The sequence below is a fragment of the Schistocerca cancellata genome, chromosome 10 (genome assembly GCF_023864275.1).
Source record: "Schistocerca cancellata isolate TAMUIC-IGC-003103 chromosome 10, iqSchCanc2.1, whole genome shotgun sequence".
Taxonomy (NCBI): Eukaryota; Metazoa; Arthropoda; class Insecta; order Orthoptera; family Acrididae; genus Schistocerca; species Schistocerca cancellata.
Genome location: NC_064635.1, coordinates 106,563,829 through 106,587,667, shown reverse-complemented (window position 1 = coordinate 106,587,667; position 23,839 = coordinate 106,563,829). Strand labels below are relative to the sequence as shown.

Here is a 23,839-nt window from a genome sequence, read left to right as displayed (position 1 = left end):
TTTTCATGTACGGACCGAGGTTTGCTTTCTCTTCACATGATAACTGTTTTCCGCATGACACTGTAACATTCGTGGTTTATGTACAAAACACGCAGTATCACTAATCGTGTCTCCTTCCTATCTGCAGTAAACATACGTAAGCACACACTGGCACCAGAACCGACTGCCTTGACATCGAGTTCCACCCACTACCACCTGAATCGTTGATGTCTTTTTACATTCTGTACTGCTGACATCAAATACCATTCCATTTGACTGCATTTGTCAGTATACTGGGCCTCATACTACTGCAGATACACTGTGCATAACTACTCAAACTGATAATGTCAATTTTCCCACATATATTCATGCCTTTATATTGATTACCACTACAGTATATGACGGCGCGATGAAAATTTGACTAATATAACACGGTACGTTACATTGGATGGCGAGTACTCAACAGAAACGAACGTATTAATGGGGGTGGGGACGACCAATAAGTTTCCATTCCAAAGCTGTATTGTTCGAAATCAGAGGAAGCTCTTGTCTTCCACAGTCTGCTGCTCGATATTACGGGACCATCCTCTAATTTCAGTTGACAGAAATGTATGTACACTATTTAAAGTTCTTATTTTTTATTCTCTCTATTATTCAATGAGCGTTTTATTAATGTGATTGCATATTATTATTAATTGATTTTTATTTATGGTTTGGTTTAGCGATTCCTTTTTGCTGTTTGCTCCTTTGATTTAAACTGAGTCCTTTAATTATGTTTGCGGTGGTTATGAAGTCTATACTGCTTACTGTTCTCCGTAATTAAAGAACACGGGTAAACCATACGAGTTTCGCAGCAGCAGATCTCCTTGAGTCTCCTTGCTGGAACTTCTCAAACTGAAATCGCTAAAGATAATTTATAGCTCGATCGGTACAGCCAAGTGCTATGCTGTGCCATGTGTATGGAGTAGATGGACGTGTACGGATATGAAAGCAACCTCATGAATCCATGGACCCTGCATGTCAGCAGGGGACTGTTCAAGCTGGTGGAGTCTCTGTAATGGTGTGGGGCGTAGGCAGCTGGAGTGAAATTATTTAGGTCTCCGGATAAATATTCTTTACGAATCCCAAAACCGTGTAAAACTACAGGTACGCACCATCAAACCACACAGCACTTCCGAACGACTTGCGTCTTTATAATCACCGAATATTTCTTTTGAAATGATTAAGGATTATGAACTCTACATACCTGATACTGCTTTTGTTTTTATATGTATTTATTTTCTTCAATGCCGTAAAACAGATTACTGCCTTAATGTCAGATTCCAACAATCTCCTCTCAGTCCGACATAGAACATCCAATGTCCAACACGGAATAATTATCTCTTTGCCGTAGCTTAATATAGTCTGTATATCTTTGTTATCGAATTCACACGGGGATGTTTAAATTCACAGAGTATTTATCTCTCGCGCAGGTATTTTACATTTATCGTTGTATTAAAAAAGGTAACTGATATATGCATGGTATTCTATCGTAAATAGGCTGAATACGCCTGCAAGAGTCTAGTGTCGGGCGGAGTTACTGCTGCTACAATGGCAGGTTATCAACATTTAAGTGAGTTTGAACGTGGTGTTATGGGCGGCGCACCAGCGATAGGACACATCTCCGAGGTAGCGATGAAGTGGGACTTTCCCGAAAGACCATTCCATCAGTGTACCGTGAATATCAGGAATCCGGTAAAACATCACATCTCCGACATCGCTGCAGCCGGAAAAAGATACTGCAAGAACAGAACCAACGACGGCTGTAAAGAATCGTTAGGCGTGACAGAAGTGCAACCCTTCTGGAGATTGCAACGCTGGGCCATCAGTAAGTCTCAGCGAAACATTACCGATATGGGCTTTTGGAGCCGAAAGCCAACACGTGTACCTCGATGACTGCACGACACAAAGCTTTACACCTCGCCTGGGCCCGTCAACACCGTCATTGGACTGTTGATGACTGGGAACATGTTGCCTGGTCGGGCAAGTCTCGTTTCAAATTTGTCGAGTGGATGGACGTGTACGGGTATGGAGGCAACTTCACGAATCCACGGCCCTGCATGTCAGCAAGGGTGTGTTCAACATCCCATAGAAGGTAGACCTCACAGACAATCATTTTCTGTCGTCCTTATCATGCACATGGTGAGTCATTAGCAGCTAATTTTTTCCTATCGTAATTGTTAACATACTTTCAAATAAGCCTTGCTAAAGACTGAGAGCAAAGTCTGTAAATCATTAACAAATAATGAGAAAAGTAATGGGCGCCACACTGATCCTTGTGCGGCCCCTGATACTACATAACTCCGTTGTGACCTTTTGGTTCCAGTCATTACACTCTTACTGGAATGTAGGGTATGAGTGGAACCATTTTATAGCACTTAAAGAAAAATTTTGACTTGCGAGCTTAGCTAATAAAATGTCAAAGTGGACCATATGGTAAGCTTCATCGAAATCCTAAAAAGGCGTAATACTCGCCTGTTGTTTGTCTATACCTTGTTTCGATGCATCAGTCACTTTTATAAGAGCCGTACTCGTGCTGCGATTTTTCCGGAAATCAGGTATTCTTTTAAAAGGTCACTTGTTAAATAATTAGTAAGTTGTTAGTGGACCAGGTATTCTAAAGCCTTGGATTTTTCTGGTAGAATGCAAATGGGACTGTAGTGGGATGCCTGTTCAGCAGATTTCTTCTTTCTCTAGATTGTCACACACATGACAAAATGGTAGATATTGAAATAGACGACAGAGGGATAGAGAAACAATTAAAATCGCTCAAACGAGGAAAGGCCGCTGGACCGGATAGGATACCAGTTCAATTTTACACAGAGTATATGAAGGAACTTGCCCCCCTTCTTGCAGTGGTGTACCGTAGGTCTCTAGAAGAGCGTAGCATTCCAAAAGATTGGAAAAGGGCACAGGTCATTCCTGTTTTCAAGAAGGGATGTCGAACAGATGTGCTGAATGATAAGACCTATATCTCCAACATCGATCAGTTTTAGAATTTTGGAACACGTATTATGTTCGAGTATAATTACTTTTCTGGAGACTAGAAATCTACTCTGTAGGAATAAGCATGGGTCTCGGAAAAGACGATCGTGTGAAACCCAGCTTGCGCTATTCGTCCGTGAAACTCAGAGAGCCATAGATACAGGTTCCCAGGTAGATGCCGTGTTTCTTCACTTCCGTAAGGCATTTGATACAGTTCCCCCCGTAGTCGTTTAATGAACAAAGTAAGAGCATATGGACTATCAGACCAATTGTGTGATTGGATTGAGGAGTTCCTAGATAACAGGACGCAGCATGTTGTTCTCAATGGAGAGAAGTCTTCCGAAGTAAGAGTAATTTCAGATGTGCCGCAGGGGAGTGTCATAGGACCGTTGCTATTCACAATATACATAAATGATCTTGTGGACGACATCGGAAGTTCACTGAGGCTTTTTGCAGATGATGCTGTGGTGTATCGAGAGGTTGTAACGATGGAAAATTGTACTGAAATGCAGGAGGATCTGCAGCGAATTGACGCACGGTGCAGGGAATGGCAATTGAATCTCAATGTAGACAAGTGTAATGTGCTGCGAATACACAGAAAGATAGATCCCTTATCATTTAGCTACAAAATAGCAGGTCAGCAACTGGAAACAGTTAATTCCATAAATTATCTTGGGAGTACGCATTAGGAGTGATTTAAAATGGAATGATCATAAAGTTGATCGTCGGTAAAGCAGATGCCAGACAGATTCATTGGAAGAATCCTAAGGAAATACAATCCGAAAACAAAGGAAGTAGGTTGCAGTACGCTTGTTCGCCCACTGCTTGAATACTGCACAGCAGTGTGGGATCCGTACCAGATAGGGTTGATAGAAGAGATAGAGAAGATCCAACGGAGAGCAGCGCGCTTCGTTACAGGATCATTTAGTAATCGCGAAAGCGTTACGGAGATGATAGATAAACTCCAGTGGAAGACTGTGCAGGAGATACGCTCAGTAGCTCGGTACGGGCTTTTGGTGAAGTTTCGAGAACTTATCTTCACCAAAGAGTCAAGCAGTATATTGCTCCCTCCTACGTATATCTCGCGAAGAGACCATGAAGATAAAATCAGAGAGATTAGATCCCACACAGAAGCATACCGACAATCCTACTTTCCTCGAATAATACGAGACTGGAATAGAAGGGAGAACCGATAGAGGTACTCAGGGTACCATCCGCCACACACCGTCAGGTGGCTTGCGGAGTGTAGATGTAGATGTAGATAGCCCCTGCAGTCGCGCTATCCTCTGGCCCTCGGTGGCTCAGGTGGATAGAGCGTCTGCCATGTAAGCAGGAGATCCCAGGTTCGAGTTCCGGTCGGGGCACACATTTTCACCTGTCTCCGTTGATATACATCAACGCCCGCTAGCAGATGAAGGTATTAATGTAACTCTAATTTCGTTCAAGACGGCTGCAGGTCATCAATGGTGTCTTCTTTCGGACACGTCCGAAAGAACGGACACCATATCCATATAAGTAAATGATGGAAGTAAGGCTGTGAGGGCCGGTTGTGACGCATGCTTGGATAGTTAAGTTGGTAGAGCAGTTGCTCACGAAAGGCAAAGGTCCCGAGTTTGAGTCTCTGTCTAGTACACAGTTTTAATATGATATACATGGGAATGTATTAATGTAGAACCGATTTAAGCTGGTAAGAAATTAGTTCCAAGTTTGGCGTCCAAGCGCGGATCCAGCTCTGTACAGCACTTCACCAATGTATCTAGTGTCCATGTTGAACAAACTGTAAGCGCCAGTCTATAAAAAAAAATCAACATTATATCTTTCTCCCTCTTTTGACGTTTTCTGTCCATGGCCCATTCCTATCCATGCCATGTGGACACATTTATATGTGTGTTCTCTTGCACACATAACCAGACTTGGCCAAAACTGGAGCTAATTTTTTTCAACGGTTCTGCATTAAGACGTTGCAGCATATCTACCAAGTTTCGCTGCATATGACAACACACTGGCCCACCCAGTACCTGAAGTAGGTGTTGCCTCGTGTCTGTGCCCAGCTTACCTCTTTGACTACGGCAGTGGCTTGCTGCTGCGCTTCGTCCTCGGCCGCCCTGGGGTCGAAGTCGGGGTCACTGAGTCGGCGCTCGGGGGCGGCGGTCACGCCTCCCAGCAGCTCCTCCTCCAGGTAGCGCAGCTCCGCCTTGCCCGGTGCTGCGACCCGCTCTACCACGGAGGTGTCGAACGGGTCCTCCGCGAAGCAGCTGGGTTCCTCCGCTTCGTCTGCGGCGCCGGCCGCCGGCTCGATGGGGTCGTGGCCGAGCTTGGAGAGGTCTGTGGTGCTGCCACCCAGCAGGTCCCGGTGACTGGGCGTCAGGGAGTTCAGTTCCTCCTCGCTGCAACAGCAGGGTACAGTTTGCTCATTGTAAAAGTGTGTGTGTGTGTGTGTGTGTGTGTGTGTGTGTGTGTGTGAGTGAAGGGGGAAGAGCGAAGGGGGAAGAGCGGTGTGTGTGTGTATGTGTGTGTGTGTGTGTGTGTGTGTGTGTGTGTGTGTGTGTGTGTGTGTGTGTGTGTGAGGGGGAAGAGCGAAGGGGAAAGAGCGAAGGGGAAAGAGCGAAGGGGAAAGAGCGAAGGGGAAAGAGCGAAGGGGAAAGAGCGAAGGGGAAAGAGCGAAGGGGAAAGAGCGAAGGGGAAAGAGCGAAGGGGAAAGAGCGAAGGGGAAAGAGCGAAGGGGAAAGAGCGAAGGGGAAAGAGCGAAGGGGAAAGAGCGAAGGGGAAAGAGCGAAGGGGAAAGAGCGAAGGGGAAAGAGCGAAGGGGAAAGAGCGAAGGGGAAAGAGCGAAGGGGAAAGAGCGAAGGGGAAAGAGCGAAGGGGAAAGAGCGAAGGGGAAAGAGCGAAGGGGAAAGAGCGAAGGGGAAAGAGCGAAGGGGAAAGAGCGAAGGGGAAAGAGCGAAGGGGAAAGAGCGAAGGGGAAAGAGCGAAGGGGAAAGAGCGAAGGGGAAAGAGCGAAGGGGAAAGAGCGAAGGGGAAAGAGCGAAGGGGAAAGAGCGAAGGGGAAAGAGCGAAGGGGAAAGAGCGAAGGGGAAAGAGCGAAGGGGAAAGAGCGAAGGGGAAAGAGCGAAGGGGAAAGAGCGAAGGGGAAAGAGCGAAGGGGAAAGAGCGAAGGGGAAAGAGCGAAGGGGAAAGAGCGAAGGGGAAAGAGCGAAGGGGAAAGAGCGAAGGGGAAAGAGCGAAGGGGAAAGAGCGAAGGGGAAAGAGCGAAGGGGAAAGAGCGAAGGGGAAAGAGCGAAGGGGAAAGAGCGAAGGGGAAAGAGCGAAGGGGAAAGAGCGAAGGGGAAAGAGCGAAGGGGAAAGAGCGAAGGGGAAAGAGCGAAGGGGAAAGAGCGAAGGGGAAAGAGCGAAGGGGAAAGAGCGAAGGGGAAAGAGCGAAGGGGAAAGAGCGAAGGGGAAAGAGCGAAGGGGAAAGAGCGAAGGGGAAAGAGCGAAGGGGAAAGAGCGAAGGGGAAAGAGCGAAGGGGAAAGAGCGAAGGGGAAAGAGCGAAGGGGAAAGAGCGAAGGGGAAAGAGCGAAGGGGAAAGAGCGAAGGGGAAAGAGCGAAGGGGAAAGAGCGAAGGGGAAAGAGCGAAGGGGAAAGAGCGAAGGGGAAAGAGCGAAGGGGGGGTGCGTGCGAGGGGGGTGCGTGCGAGGGGGTGAATGCATTTCCGCCAGTTTTTTGTGTCACCGGTTTTTTTTATTTGTGCCTGTGTTCCTCTTCTACACATTCCTGTACCACTCATATGATTACGATGAAACTTTGGTGAAATGTTATGTGTATGGCTACAAGAGTCTCTATGGGGGCTAAGAATCACCTACCACCCACACAGGTGATGGTGAAGAGATGTTGACATAGAAGCTTAACCAAAGAATGTCTGGAGCTAGTTCAATGAAATTTTGTACATACAATAACGTTGAAAGCTGTAGAAGTGAATTAAAATTTGTGCTGCAGCCAGGATTCGAACCCGGGTCGTCTTGCTTACTAGGCAGATATGCTGACCATTACACGGTAAGTAAGCTGTTTAGGTTTTTATGTTGGTAACGTCACGTATCGCTCTGTATGAAAATCACTGGCTGTGCTGTGTGTAGTCTGTGGCTGGTTGGCATTGTTGGAATATTCGCTACTGTAGTGTTGGGCAGTTGGATGTGAAGCGTGCGCAGTTTGAGGTCAGCAGCCACTGGTGGTGGATGTGATGAGAGAGATGGCAGAATTTTGGGAGCGGACGATGTGGACGTGTGTCCATCAGAAAGAGTAAATTTGTAATACTGGATATCATGAATATATGATGACTTTTGAACATTATTAACGTAAATACATTGTTTGTTCTCTGTCAAACTCTCATTTGCTAACTATGCCTGTCAGTAGTTAGTGCCTTCAGTAGTTAGAATCTTTTATTTAGCTGGCAGTATTGGCGCTCGCTGTATTGCAGTAGTTCGAGTAACGAAGTTTTTTGTGAGGTAAGTGATTCATGAAAGTTATAGATTATTGTTAGTAAGGGCGATTCTTTTGTAGGGATTGTTGAAAGTCAGACTGCATTATGCTAAAAATATTGTGTGTCAGTTTAGTGTTGGTCAGAATAAGTAAAGAGAGAAATGTCTGAGTACGTTCAGTTCTGCTCAGCTGTTTGAAAATCAGCACTGTCATTTATAATTTTTCTAAGGGGAGGTTTCAACACCACCACAGCATTATGATCAACATAGCTGCTCGAACTACCAAAGTCAAATACCCTCCCCAATACAAACTCCAATTCACATCTCCCCTTACATTGTCACTGTTACCAGGGCTCTCCGGCATTGGAATAGCACCCCAGCAATTGACGTAATGAGGAAGTGCTGTGCTACATGTGATCGTATACACCTTAAATTAAATTTTCCCTGAGACATTTAAGTCTCTATTCTATCTACGATAACGTTGGATGCTGAAGTGAATTAAAATGTCTCAGGGAACATTTATTTAACATACACTCCTGGAAATGGAAAAAAGAACACATTGACACCGGTGTTTCAGACCCACCATACTTGCTCCGGACACTGCGAGAGGGCTGTACAAGCAATGATCACACGCACGGCACAGCGGACACACCAGGAACCGCGGTGTTGGCCGCCGAATGGCGCTAGCTGCGCAGCATTTGTGCACCGCCGCCGTCAGTGTCAGCCAGTTTGCCGTGGCATACGGAGCTCCATCGCAGTCTTTAACACTGGTAGCATGCCGCGACAGCGTGGACGTGAATCGTATGTGCAGTTGACGGACTTTGAGCGAGGGCGTATAGTGGGCATGCGGGAGGCCGGGTGGACGTACCTTCGAATTGCTCAACACGTGGGGCGTGAGGTCTCCACAGTACATCGATGTTGTCGCCAGTGGTCGGCGGAAGGTGCACGTGCCCGTCGACCTGGGACCGGACCGCAGCGACGCACGGATGCACGCCAAGACCGTAGGATCCTACGCAGTGCCGTAGGGGACCGCACCGCCACTTCCCAGCAACTTAGGGACACTGTTGCTCCTGGGGTATCGGCGAGGACCATTCGCAACCGTCTCCATGAAGCTGGGCTACGGTCCCGCACACCGTTAGGCAGTCTTCCGCTCACGCCCCAACATCGTGCAGCCCGCCTCCAGTGGTGTCGCGACAGGCGTGAATGGAGGGACGAATGGAGACGTGTCGTCTTCAGCGATGAGAGTCGCTTCTGCCTTGGTGCCAATGATGGTCGTATGCGTGTTTGGCGCCGTGCAGGTGAGCGCCACAATCAGGACTGCATACGACCGAGGCACACAGGGCCAACACCCGGCATCATGGTGTGGGGAGCGATCTCTTACACTGGCCGTACACCACTGGTGATCGTCGAGGGGACACTGAATAGTGCACGGTACATCCAAACCGTCATCGAACCCGTCGTTCTACCATTCCTAGACCGGCAAGGGAACTTGCTGTTCCAACAGGACAATGCACGTCCGCATGTATCCCGTGCCACACAACGTGCTCTAGAAGGTGTAAGTCAACTACCCTGGCCAGCAAGATCTCCGGATCTGTCCCCCATTGAGCATGTTTGGGACTGGATGAAGCGTCGTCTCACGCGGTCTGCACGTCCAGCACGAACGCTGGTCCAACTGAGGCGCCAGGTGGAAATGGCATGGCAAGCCGTTCCACAGGACTACATCCAGCATCTGTACGATCGTCTCCATGGGAGAATAGCAGCCTGCATTGCTGCGAAAGGTGGATATACACTGTACTAGTGCCGACATTGTGCATGCTCTGTTGCCTGTGACTATGTGCCTGTGGTTCTGTCGGTGTGATCATGTGATGTATCTGACCCCAGGAATGTGTCAATAAAGTTTCCCCTTCCTGGGACAATGAATTCACGGTGTTCTTATTTCAATTTCCAGGAGTGTATATACGATCGCATGTAGTACAGCACTTCCCCATTATGTCCAATGCTGGGGTGGTATTCCAATGTCGGAGAGCCCTGGTAACAGTGACAATATAAGGGGAAATGTGAATTGGAGATCGTGGTGGGGCGGGGGGGGGGGGATTTGACTTGGGTAGTTCGTGCATCTATGTTGACCATAATGCTGTGGTGGTGTGATGGTCATCCTATCTGCCTAGTAAGCAAGAAGACCCAGGTTCGAGTCCCGGCCACAGCACAAATTTTAATTCACTTCTTCAGCTTCCAACGTCATCGTAGATAAATTAGAGACTTAAATGTCTCAGGGCAAATATTGTACATACATTTCCCGTTATAAAAACCTGTGAGGTAATATACCCAACCACTCCTAGGGGTGGGGGTGAATTATTTTTTTTGTTTTGTTTGGGGTTTAAGGGCGCTCAACTACTGAGGTCATTAGCGCCCAGTCACAATTGTTAGATCACATAGAATCTAGTAAAACTCAAGGGGAGGGGGGGGGGGACACCAGAGAGTTCTTACAAAGATGCAGATAAAATAAGTGAAAGAGTTGGACAATCAAGTCAAAGTAATGAAACAAAGAACACGAGCAGCTGCTCGAGCGTCATCCGCTAAAATATCCTGTAAAGTAGATGGCAGAGACAGGACAACACGAGATTGACTAAAACGGGGACACGACAATAAAACATGGCGCACTGTTAATGCATGACCACAAGGGCACTGCGGGGCTGGATCACCGGAGAGCAGGTAGCGGTGGCTAAACCGGCAATGCCCAATCCGCAACCTGGTCAGAAGGACCTCTTCTCGCCGAGATGGTCGTGAGGAGGTTGTCCAAGCTGTTGGGAACGGTTTTACTGCCCGGAGCTTGTTTCCTTGAAGTGATGACCAAGTATCCCACCACAAGGACACAAGCCTCTTACAAACAACCCCACTAACGTCAGTTGACGGAACACAATGGGAGGCTGGCTGAGGCAGGAGGACTGCAGCCTTGGCTGCAGCATCAGCAGCCTCATTCCCAGGCACTCCTACATGGCCGGGAACGCACAGAAAGCTGACAGGAGAGCCATCGTCAGCACCCGAATGGAGGGACTGCTGGATCCGTTGCACCAAGGGATGGACCGGATATGGAGCTCCAAGGCTCTGAAGAGCACTGAGTGAATCAGAGCAGAGTACATACGATGAATAGCGGTGGCGGCGGGCATACTGAACGGCCTGGTTGAGAGCAAAAAGCTCGGCCGTAAAGCTGGAACACTGGTCGAGGAGCCGGTATTTAAAGGTGACGGCCCCGACGCCAAAGGCGCAGCCGACACCATCTTCAGTTTTGGAGCCATCAGTGTAAATAAAGGTGTGACTGGCAAGTCGCGCACGAAGTTCGACAAACCGTGAGCAATACACTGCAGCCGGAGTACCCTCCTTCGGGAGCGAGCTGAGGTCGAGATAAATATGAACCGGAGCCTGGAGCCAAGGTGGTGTCGGGCTCTCACCCTCTCTGAAGGTGGTAGGGAGGGCAAAATCCAATTGTCGAAGCTGGCGACGAAAGCGGACTCCAGGGGGCAGCAGGGCAGACACATACAACCCATACTGACGGTCGAGAGAATCGGCGAAGAAGGACTGATAAGAGGGGTGGTCGGGCATTGACAACAGCCAGCAGGCATATCGACAAAGCAGTACGTCGCGCCGGTAGGTCAATGGTAATTCGGCAGCTTCAGCATAAAGACTCTCGACGGGACTACTGTAGAATGCTCCGATCGCAAGACATAACCCCCAATGGTGGATGGCATTGAGACGGCGTAAGAGGGATGGCCGAGCAGACGAGTAGACGAGTAGACGAGGCTCCCATAATCCAGCTTCGATCGGACTATGGACCAATACAAGCGGAGCAGGACAGTGCGATCCGCTCCCCAAGATGAACCGCTAAGAACTCTGAGGACATTAAGGAAACGTGTACAACGGGCAGCCAAATAAGAGACGTGCGGAGACCAACAAAGTTTCCTGTCCAGTGTGAGCCCTAGAAACTTAGTTGTTTCCACGAATGGGAGAACAACGGGACTGAGATGTAAGGATGGCGGAAGGAACGCTTTATATCGCCAAAAGTTGATGCAAACCGTCTTCTCTTCAGAGAACCAGAAGCCATTTGCCACACTCCACGAGTATAGGCTGTCTAGACAACGCTGAAGGCAGCGCTCCAGGAGGCATTTTCTCTGGGCACTGCAGTAGATCGCGAAGACATCGACAAAAAGAGCCTGAGACATTAGGTGGAATGCAATCCAACTAAAATGCGATCCACTGTAATTTGTCCGTCATAATCACCACACAGTGGAGCAAGAAGCCATGCGTCATAGTGCACTGTCCTCTATCAAGACGAGTGATAAGAACCTCGTCCCATTTGTGACTCGGAGAAGGTATGCCATGGCCGAGCTGTTAACTTCACTGAGTGCACTTCACTGTTTATCGCTTCCAGCCGATTCCCTTTCCCTATACGCATGACACTACTTCAACAGTGAGGTAAAAAATGAAATAATCGTATGGCATTTATTGACCGGGATATCCCCTGCGGCGACTTGCGTGTCAATGATGAAAATGATGGACACCCAACACCCAGTCCGTTTAATTCAGTCTTTCCAATATACAATTTGAAATATTTTGTGTGAAAAATCCTAAACTGGCAACAATATGGCTCCAGCTAACTTAATTATCAGATTTCGATATAGTGTTTCCCCTGCCTCAACACAACAGTTACAAGTTACCGTAGACCGAAGTCTGTTCAGTGCATAGTGTTCAATTGTTAATGTGTATGGTGCAGTTAATCGCTTTGTAATCAGTGATTTTCTTTGCTTTATTAGTTGTCTCATAAAAATGTCTAAGCAAAAGGACAAAAAATACACCCAAAAGTTTAGAAAAGAGTGGCTTAGCAACAAACAATTGAAAGACTGGATTCTTCAGATCCCCACCGTATCCTTTTAGTGTGAAATGTCTATTTTGCCGCTGCAATTTCAATTCACGTCTGACAGTTTCATTGAATCATTCAAAAAGCAAAAAAACATGTAAAAGCTGCAGAACCCTTTTCTTTACAAGGGCAGTTAAATCTAGATGCATATGTAGGTAGGCAGTCCAATGAAATTTCTGTTACAAAAGCTGCAATATGTTTGTGGCTAACCATTCCGCAATAAGATCTGTGGTCCACCTCTGCAGCCTTTCAATTAGGTGTTTTATAGGTGCTGACCATGTCTCTCAGACGAGTTTCCATAGAAGCTGGTGTAGTGTGTTCACAAACATTATTTACCCTCTTTTCAAGGCCAGTCTGAAGGACACACGAGACGGATAATTCAGTGTACTTTTGGATGAATATATATACATTAGTGCCAATAAATTGTTAGCTGCATGTGTGATATACTTTTCTGAGGCCCAAGGTCGCATTGTTTCGAGATTCTTGGGAATGGTAGAGTTAAGGGAAGGCAATTCAGTGACAGTAACTAAAGTTTTGAAATCTTTGCGTAATGAGTACGGCTTGAACATTCATTTAATGCGCGGTTTGGGTACTGACAATACAGCAGTTATGGTAGGTATTAGAATTTGAAAAGAGATATTCCTCATCTTGTCTTAATTCCTCGAGTCTGCCATTCCGTGCAGCTGGCGGCATCTTTTGCCGCAACTGAAACTTTGCCCAGTAATTTGGAATTTTTGCTGTCGGAAACGTATTCTTGGTCTTCAAAGTCTTCGTCTTGTCAGATTGATATAGAAAGTTATTCAGTGCAATAAATGATGGAGCTAACCCACTGCAAATAGTTCAGAAGTGCAATACACGTTGGATGTCTATTTTAGAGGCTGTTTCTCGAGCTTTGTCTCAGTGGCTTGAACTAAAAACCCACTTTGAGATAGCAACGCTTCATGTAAGTGCTATACTGCCGCAAGTCCTCCATAGTATGTACAGCGATGACAAACAAAAGTTATCTTACTTTTCTGAAACCTTATTTGGAAGAATGTCAGCTGGTAAATAAGGAATTTCAGTCGAATTCTGCAGACCAATCACGGCTCCTAAATGATGTTTTACTAATCACTGGGTTCGTAAGAATTGTTGTACCAGGGTATAGAGGCGATCTTTTAACAGCAGATGTTCGCAAATATAAGTCGCCAATAATATAGTTAGGTCATGAAGTCTAAGTCTTACTGCAGGATATGAATACTTCCAAAATCTGGCTATTATGCTTTTGGTTTTACCGTGGTCCATTGCAGAGGCGGAAAGGACTAACCAGCTAAATTTGATAAAAACGTCTCTCCGGGACAAACTACTATTACGGTTAACGCCACAATTACAATAAGAGCTGGTCTTAATCGTGTTGGTAAGAGGTGTCACGATTACGAGCTCCCGTAGAATGTCCAAGAAATTGGCACCATGAGAGTATATGCCCCAGGGATATCTTCGCCCGGTCCCAGTGCTTCAGCAGACAACCTACTGCAGGGTGAGGAGGAAAATAAAATACTGTGGCTTGAACTACATTGAAGAGGTGAGTGGAATCTGAACTTAGTAAACAATAATAGGACATGACGAAGACAAAAAATTCTTTGTAAGGTATCAGTTCAATGAAACTTCGTTTTTAGGAGGGTAAATAACAATAATAAGCATTTAGCGGATTTTAGCGGAATTTTAACTTCAGTTTAGAGGAATAAATTTTTTTGTGCCGGTAACGATGGTTATATCTTATTTTTCACAATTTCCCATTAACAGGGCAATACTACTTATATCTACATCGCTTTCATTAACTTTTTGCTCAATATGCTTCCTCTCAAATGCCCACTGTGCAACCACAGAGAAAATACTGTCTGCAAGAAAAATGACAGAATAAAATGGTTAAATACTTTCAACCACTTGCGAAAATACACCACTACTACCAAAAAAATGGTTCAAATGGCTCTGAGCACTATGGGACTTAACATCTGAGGTCATCAGTCCCCTAGAACTAGAACTACTCAAACCTAACTAACCTAAGGACATCCATGCCCGAGGCATGATTCGAACCTGCGACAGTAGCGGTCGCGCGTTACCACTACTACCAGCGTTTACAAATATCTTGATTGTGAATAAATGACTTTTCATTTGGAGTGTTAGAGATTATTTCGTATTCTGTTCTGAAACATGCAGGCTATCTCTGCGATGCCCTCAAGAGAAAAAATAAGAAATATTAATGAAATAATCGTAAATGCTTGCAGCTTGGCATGCGCTCTTGCTCCAAATACCTGGCATGTTGTCTACCAGGTATTTCTCCTACGGGGCATGAGTCGATTTCTCTCCTGTTTTCTGACAGGTATTTGAAATTTCGTATTTGCAGCATGTGGCTGGAGTCAGCACAAACAAATACTGCTATAACATGTTTCCTGAGACTCATTGTCACAACATCAGTTTGTTTCGCGTTTGAAACAGAATTGTTTCTGAAGTGGAGTTGTTTGTGTTCATTCGCTAAAACGGAATAGTTAATAACGCTATGTCGTGCCGAGAAGCCGATGACGTCATTTACATGGCGGGGAGAAGCGCCTTAAAGGAATGACTTACGACTACCCCATTAATAACAGGAAATATTAACAAAGTATAAAGTAACATTCTGAGAACTAATGGCATCTGCATGGGGGTATAAGGTTTTGGGAAGGGAATGTACTTGTTTTTAACGGCTTCAAACAGATTAAAGACTCGCAAATGCCAAGTCATAGTAGGGTCATTATATTCTCACTTCGGTTTACGCTACTGATCAATCTGTCATCACAACCTCGTAATAAAAAACATTAGTTTACTGTAGAACGATCCAAAACGTTGTTCCTCTCAGTGTATTGACATCGGCATGAGATCTACATAGGTTTCGCAAACAGCACGATATAAGCTACCAACAGCCAGGAAATAACGACACATTTTAAAGGCGTACGTCCTACAATCCGAAATTGTACAAATAAAAACATCCCAGACGTCACACTTCAAAGAATTTACCGATGGTTCGCGTCATTCATAGACTCAAAATTGTCCCTTATTTTACCACTGTAGTCTAGTACTTTCTAGTTTTTAATACGTATAAAGGCGTTGGTAACAAAACGATCCCAACAACCGGGCCGATCATGGGCTTTGGTCAGCGACGGAATGCTAGTGGCTGCTGACACGTCACCTTTTTGGTGCATAACCTATATTCACAATCTTCTTGTTAGTTGATGAAGCCAACAAACGAGGAAAAAAACATTTGGTTGCGGTGACAATGATCTGTAGCTTAGCCCGTTTGAAGGGGGTAAAAAAAAAATCAGTAACATCACGTAATAGTCGCCGTATTGTTTACAGCGTTTGTTGGACGTTTGCTACGGAAGTGGTAAAATTCTACGACTACTATCGAATATTCCATTATATCTTACTGCCATGCCGTATGCGCGTGTATAACCTACTATGGTTGATTTGGGGCCGCTCTATCGCATTAGCAGATAAACTTCCACTTTAAAATGTTTTTTAAAGGCAAAACAGTTTTCCGTAGTCACTGAGGTCCACTGAAACACCACGAAGATTTTTTTTTAGCTGACTGCTACCACACATTGCAAGACCTTAAGTGTAAATATCTGCCTAAAACTTAGACAAAGAGACACTTGACTCAGGTGAGACAGCCGGAATATACAGGGTGTTATAAAAAAAGTATTTTTCATCTTCGCTATTGTGAAAGATCTCTTATATGCAAAACTCGTGCTCTTGTTTCGAACAGCCTGCATGTGAACGTTAACTGTTGGCTACGCTACAGATCATTTTGATACCATAGCCTGTATTTCCCATTCACAAGGATGGCTTTGTTTATTCGCGATAACAGGGGACTTTCTCGTTTGTCTGCTCCATTATGTAGATCGTAAGCACTTAAAAGCCCTTGTTTACCAGTCATTTTCGCCTAGTTTTGGTGCATACTACCACCTCTCAAACTATGGAATACTTTAACATCCTGTGCAACTGTAAGCTTCTGTGACTACCAATACTTTATTCACGTTCTTGACAGCCTATAGTTTTTGACCAAATACTGTTCGGAGCGAATAGATTGCTTCTGCTAAAATACTTACTTCTGTCTGTATGCTGTTTCCTTCCCTTCTGCCGAGTTGAAGCAAACATTGCTAACAAACACAAAATTATAACCACGTTCAGTGGCAGTTGTTGGTTATAGACTCCAGTTTTTACTGAGCAGAAACAAACACTTCCAGTATCGCGCGACTGAGACGTCAAAACTTCGCACTACCTATGCAACGTGGGCCATAAACCCTGACGGTTTCCCGTGATTTCTACGTAAACACCGAGTGTAGCCGATAGAGGGCAGTGTAGTCCCAAGTTACTCTGGTGTGAAAGTTGACAGCTGTAACGGCACTAGAGCTCCAAGCGGCGGAAAGCAGTCACGGCGTCATAAGCATAATTATTTTCTGTTTAATTAACGAAATAGTCGCTTTATTCTTGAGTTCATCGCGTTTGTAAGTTTCTAAGAGACATTAATTATCGTGGAATACATGTAAAAACTGCTAGTCACGGTGATTCAATGGCATAAACTGCAACTAACTTATGAATAAATACTGCCGAATACATGTATATTTGTAACTTTCTTCGCTGAAAGGAAGGGAATATAAACACGTATTTCATGCATGAGAAGCACATGTTTCTGTTGTTGTTATCAGAGAAATTTTTTTTATGGAATCTAATGATTCGCGCATTTTTACACATAATTCGAATTTCTAATACACGAATACTTTTATAAACGTGTATTTTTGCTTCGAGAGCGAATGTGTTAAAGATTCTTGACATTTTTGGCTCAGATTTAGCAATAATTGTTGGTTTCTTCTGTCCTGGAAAACAGCTCTACTGCCTTTGACTATTTATTTTCACGTCTGTGTGGTTTTCCTTAAGTTACAGGTATGGTGGCTTATTTGGTACGTTACATAATATACGTATTAAATTCCATACAGGTTTACTACGTTCCACATTCATTGATTTGGCTGAAAGTGTAGCGAACAAAACTCCGCTTTGTTGGGTTGGTGTTCGTCGTCTTTCCCCAAAATGACAGGTCTTTTCGTGTTTACTAGCAATTTTGGATATTTAAGGAAAACAATATTATGCACTAAATATCTGTACGCTACATGAAAAAAGTAAATAAACTGTCTTGTAATACGCCGTTTCGCACCTCCGACGGTCCTTAGTAAACTAAAGAATGACAAAGGGGGTGTCGTTTTTAGTGTCTGTCGATCTTGATGGCGCTACATGCACTCGCTATTGTAAAAACTATGTTACAAATCAGTATAAGCAGTAGTATTCGTACTCATCCGACATCGTACTCAGAAGTGTCGCTTGCTGGCCGCTTGGGGCGCTGCTATCGCTGTGGGTAAAAAAGAAAAAAAAAAGACAGACACAGAGAGAGAGAGAGAGAGAGAGAGAGAGAGAGAGAGAGAGAGAGAGGGAGAGCCACGAGACTTAGTGTCCCGGCTCTAATGTCTATTTTTGTTTCTCTGTTACGTAACCAACGAGTTTAAAGTAACGTTCTGGACAATTATTGACGATATCGTTGCCGTTGAAGCAAATTTTATTCATAAATTATTGTTTTCATTTCTTCAGGAGGACAACTGTCATCAAAATTTTCTATATCGCTACACAGCAGAATTTTTTCTTTTAAAGGCTGCTTCACATATCGTTTGTACAGTTACCTGGGATTTGAATTAGTTTAGAGTAAAAGGAATTTCATCAAAGGTACACAGAATCGTGTCCTAGCCAATAAAACTAAACCGCTTGTTATGGATGCAATCATCGTCATCATACTTAAATAATGGAGGAGAGAGAGAAAAGATTTATGTGAGTCAACGGTGACGCCAAGAACGAAATAAAGAAACAGTTGGTAATCTAACGAAGACATTCGTTCAAAGTGAAATATGGTCCAAATGGCTCTGAGCACTATGGGACTCAACTTCTGAGGTCATTGGTCCCCTAGAACTTAGAAGTAGTTAAACCTAACTAACCTAAGGACATCACACACATCCATGCCCGAGGCAGGATTCGAACCTGCGACCGTAGTGGGCTCGCGGTTCCAGATTGCAGCGCCTAGAGCCGCACGGCCACTTCAGCCGGCAAAGTGAAATACTAGATTTACATCTACATGAGTGATCTACAATTCACATGAATGAGCCTAGCAGCGGATTTCATGTGTATGTTAATCGCGTTCTGTTCAATTTCTGTTGTAGTTCGAGAGATTTTAGTTTTTGTATGCCTTTCGCTATTCTATCCCCAAGTCACACAGATTCAAACAGTACATCAGAAACATGACTGCACGTGAACGGAATAGTCTGTTACAGTCCGTGAATTCTATTTCGATTCACTGAATCTTGCTTGAAATCGCCTTTCAGTGTCATTGTAAATTGTGTAAATTATAATTTGATTCAAAAGATAATTTGCAATTCTGATGTGTGGACTGGTTGACGCCGTAGGGATGACGTCACAAAACACAACAATAAAAGAAGATGGCTCAGGTGAACGTGGTCAGTTTTCAGTGAGGTTCGGCAATTACTGGCAGAGTGGAGGGAGAAGCAGGTGAAGGTTTGGTTTGACAGCTCCAGGTGACACTGTTTATTACGTTCTTCTCCTAGCACCGGTGTGGTGGCAGCACTGGTGGTGGCCATATTCACGTGGAGCAGATGCGTGTTTTATTTGTGCTGGAAATTAATAACAGTAAACAAACGTTACACACAGTATCTGTTTGTCATTTGTAAGTATATGGTCACCTCTGACGTAACATCAAGATGGGTACACAAAAGCCCGCTCAAAACAGCTACAAAAAGAAATTGAGTTACTACTGAAGGCGGATGTGCCAAAAATCAAACATACGTAGTTCTGAAATATCTGTTGAAAGGCTACTTACTGTCGCATGAATGAACGAACAAACTGGGTTTTACACGATCGATAGTGGCGGACACCGTGTTGACTGCTACATACTTGTTCTGTGTGCGGAAAATTCATCATATGCAAGTGGAACAGAAAAAAATGTGGGAGGGGACCGTTAATACTGGTTGGTGATAGTGTGATCAATTAGTAACGGCCTAAAGCAGCTCGGCTCGGAAGGCGCGACGTAATAGTGGCCAGCCTCGTCGACAATGTCGACGGCGACGCTCTGACAGCCTGTGGAATTGTGACGTCGATCTGTTTACGACGTGAATGAATGAAATATATGACATTCCTTGGAAACAATGACTCGTTACCAGACTTGGTCACGCGCTAAGAGAAGTGATCCACGATATGCAAACACATATGTATCCTGGAATAGGACGTCACGACTCTGATATGTGTCCTGGGGCACTCTGCACAATCCATTCCACTACTTAATCATCATAGGAGAGTATAACTCTAGTTTTAACTTTCGTATTTTGTGTACATCATTCCTTTTGACAGACATCAGTAAGTATGTTGTATTTATTAAGTCAATGTGTAATGACGCTAGGGCGTATTACTTCCAGGCAGAGCATAGACAGGGTGGTCGGAAATTCCCGTTACAGACTTCTAGGACTTGTAGAGGGGAGTGAGAACATCGTATTTTGAAGAAGAACCCAAGTCCGGAAACGTCATCCAACGAGAATACAGAGCGTCAAAGTTACAGGCGTGGGCGTCTGTAAATGTACGTATACACGGGGAGATTCCGTGATGATGTTACATACTTTCTAGGATGATGGAGAACGATAAATGTATTAATTTGAAGTAAGGATCCCTGTACCGGAAACGAACGAGTAGAATGTTATGTACGAAAACCGTGCTGATACCTCTGACAGTTGAATACACTTACTGGTTCTTGTGTTACAAAGAGTGTAGGGTTGGTAACATTCAGTGGTGGTAGTGTGGACAAAAACAAGTAAAAATGTCCAATAGACGGGGCTGTAAAGTGCGTACCTTAACAGCTATGAACACTTGCTCAGTAGAGAAGATGGATTTCACATTAGCGAAGATGAACGAATGGTCATAGCTCCTCAGGTATTCCCCAAGGTCAAATCTACATTAAAAGGAACAAGATATCAGTCCGTCGTCGAAGCAGTGAAAGAAAAAGGGGCACACGTTATCAAGGAGCTCACAGAGGAAGAAGGCTAGCACTATTATAAGAAAGTGTAAAGTTGACAGCCGGCCGAAGTGGCCGTGCGGTTAAAGGCGCTGCAGTCTGGAACCGCAAGAGCGCTACGGTCGTAGGTTCGAATCCTGCCTCGGGCATGGATGTTTGTGATGTCCTTAGGTTAGTTAGGTTTAACTAGTTCTAAGTTCTAGGGGACTAATGACCTTAGAAGTTGAGTCCCATAGTGCTCAGAGCCATTTGAACCATTTTTTGTAAAGTTGACAGCCGTCCTTACGATCTTATTTATTGTGTAGCTGCCAGGTTCGGCGCTTCAGTGCTCCATTTCAGGCTGTAGTTGATGTTGAAGGGGCTGACATGATCCATATGTATATACCGCATCCGTGGCCAACATAACTGGTTACACAGACTATCTGTACACTTTGGTATCAGCACTCCAACAATCAACTGTCAACCAAGGTTGCAAAGTTGTTTACAAATAGTCTGCGTAACCAGTTGTGTTGCCCACTGACGCGATATATACTTATGGATTCTGTCAACCCTTTCAGCATCAACTACAGTCTGAAGGTGGCGCACTAAACTGCTGAAATTGGTAGCTACAAGTAAATAAGATCATAAGTATGGCTGTAGGCGTCTCATTTTTTTTACAATAGTGAACGGCTGCGGTCCCCAAAACCTCCAGTCAAAAGGACAGACATACAACAAGTCTAGAACTGTTTCCATCAAGGGAAAATTCTCATGGAGCGTTGTGAGGGTAGAGGAGGGGAGAGTGTCGAGGGTGTCAGTAACGAAATATGTGTGTTTCTGAAATAAAATGCCTTACAACAACAGTCCCGTTATTTTATAACTATACCGAACATTCTCCAGAGCACTCTCTGATCATTTGTCGTTTTCTTTTTTCAGTTCTTTGCAGGAGTTCGTTTGGAGCAAATTGAAACTTATCAGTCTCGGCAGGAACTGCCGTTTATTGCTCAATGCTACCTTTACACGATACAATTTACTGCACAATGTATTGAGCAAGCGTCAACATTTTTAATGCTATGCGGTACCCTCGAATATACTGCGTGAAACGTCAGTACCGCTCTAGAACGGTCAGTATTTCATTGAGCATTTGCCGCTGTGCTACCATCGCTTCCCGTCAGATAATCGAAGTTAAGCGCTGTCGGGCTTGGCTAGCACTTGGATGGGTGACCGGATAGTTGAAAAACTATGTGAGCACTGTTGGCATGCGGGGTCCGCTCAGCCCTTGTGAGGCATACTGCGAAGCTACTAGATTCAGAAGTACCGGCTCTGGTCTCGTAAACCCGGGAGAGCAGTGTGGTGACAAGATGCCCCTCCACATCCGCATTTAGTGACGCCTTCAGGCTGAGGACGACACGGTGGCCGGTCGGTACCGTTGGGCCTTAATGGCCTGTTGGGGTGGAGTTTAGTTTAGTACTCGGTATTGCTGGGTAAATGTTGAACGCTTGGGAGCTCCCTCAAAACTGGCGACCCCGACTGTGACACTTACCCCGGTGAGTGGTCGAGCTTCTCGCCCGCCGGGTCTGTGACGTGTATGCTGACGCTGGAGAGCACCGAGGTGTCCTGGTTGCCCTGCAGCAGCTGCTCCTCGAGCACGCGGAGGTCGGAACTGACGGGCAGGATTCCCTCCGCGAAAGAGGTGTCGAACGGGTCAGGCGCCACCAAGTCCTCGGCAAGCGCTCGGAGCTCACTCTCGTGGAACGTCTCCTGCTGGCCGCGTGCGGGGGCGGCGGATGGGGGCGGCGGTCTAGCCGGCTTGCTCTCTGTAAACAAAGCACACACATACTCTTCAATGACCAACTTCCTTTCTTCGTCTTTCTTTCTAAATTTTCCCTTTCTTTATTTTTAGCCAATATACACTGTGCGATCAGAAGCATCCACCCATTGGTGCACATTAATATGGGGTGTGTCCTATGACGGCTTGAATTCTTGTTTGGACTTTTTAAATGAGGTATGCGAATGTCTGTGGAGGAATGGTAACCTATATTCCTAAACAGCAGATAACAGAGACGGTACTGATGCTGGAGGCTACGATCTCAAGTCGACGTTCTACTCATCACTAAAGTGTTCCATTGGGTTAAGGTTGGAAATCTGCGCGGATCATTCCATATCAGCAATGTTCTCCTCCTCAACACGTTGTTACACAGATGCTGCCTTCTTACGGGGTGCACTATCATACTCGATCAGTTACTGTCTCCGAAAAGTTCCCCTACCATTCACAGTATCCAATTCACTTCCTCGTGTATCGTTTTGTTAAGTACAATAAGGGGACAGCCCCGTAACCACGAAAACGATCTCATACTACATTGAGGAGCCAAACAAACTGGTACACCATCCTAATATCGAGTAGGGTATCCGCGAGCATGCAGAAGCGCCGCAACATGACGTGGCATGGACTCGACTAATGTATAAAGTAGTGCTGGAGGGAATTGATACCATGAATACTGCAGGGCTTTCTATAAATTCTTAAGAGTACGAGTGGTGGAGATCTCTTCTCGTCTGCACGTTAAAAGGCATCCCAGATATGCTCAATAATGTTCATGCCTGGGGAGTTTGGTGGACAGCGGAAGTGTTTAAATTCAGAAGAGTGTTCCAGGAGCTATCCTGTAGCAGTAATCGGCATGAGTGGTGTCGCATTGTTCTGCTGCAATTGCCCAAGTCCGTCGGAAAGCACAATGCCCATGAATGGATGCAGGTGATAAGACAGGATGCTTACGTACGTGTCACGTCTCAGAGTCGTCTCTAGACGTTTCAGCAATCCACAATCACTAACTGCGACCCACACTGCAAGCCTCTACCAGCTTGAACAGTCCCCTGTTGACATGCAGGGTCCATGGATTCATGAGGTTGTTCCATTCCTGTATACGTCCACCCGCACGATAAAATTTGAAACGACACTCGCCCGACCAGACAACATGTATCCGGTCACCAACAGTCGCCCAGGTGAGGCGTAAAGCTTTGTGTCGTGCAGTCATCAAGGATACAAGAGTGGGCTTTCGGCTCCGAAAGCCCTTATCGCTAATGTTTCGTTGAGTGGTTCGCACACTGACGCTTGTTGATGGCCAGCATTGAAATCTACAGCAATTTGCGGAAGAGTTGCACTTCTGTCACGTTGAACGATTCTCTTTAGTCGACGTTGGTCCCATTCTTGCAGGATCTTTTTCCGGCCGCAGCGATGTTGCAGATTTGATGTTTTACCGAATTCCAGATGTTCACAGTACACTCGTGAATGATTGTACCGAAAAATCCTCACTTCATCGCTACCTCGGAGATGCTGTGTCCCATCGCTCGTGCGCTGACTGTAATAGCACGTT

The 23,839-nt window shown here is 45.4% G+C and overlaps 1 protein-coding gene across 1 annotated transcript in view; it reads right to left on the bottom strand.

Moving 5' to 3' along the window:
- Nucleotides 1–23,839, bottom strand: part of LOC126106173 (uncharacterized) — a 463,842-nt gene that overhangs the window by 201,684 nt on the left and 238,319 nt on the right. Inside the window, exons 8-9 of the mRNA XM_049912411.1 lie at nt 22,015–22,288; nt 5,060–5,390 (exon numbers count right to left, since the gene is read on the bottom strand). Coding sequence (XP_049768368.1) covers nt 5,060–5,390; nt 22,015–22,288 — 605 coding nt within the window. The remainder of the gene's footprint in view (nt 1–5,059; nt 5,391–22,014; nt 22,289–23,839) is intronic.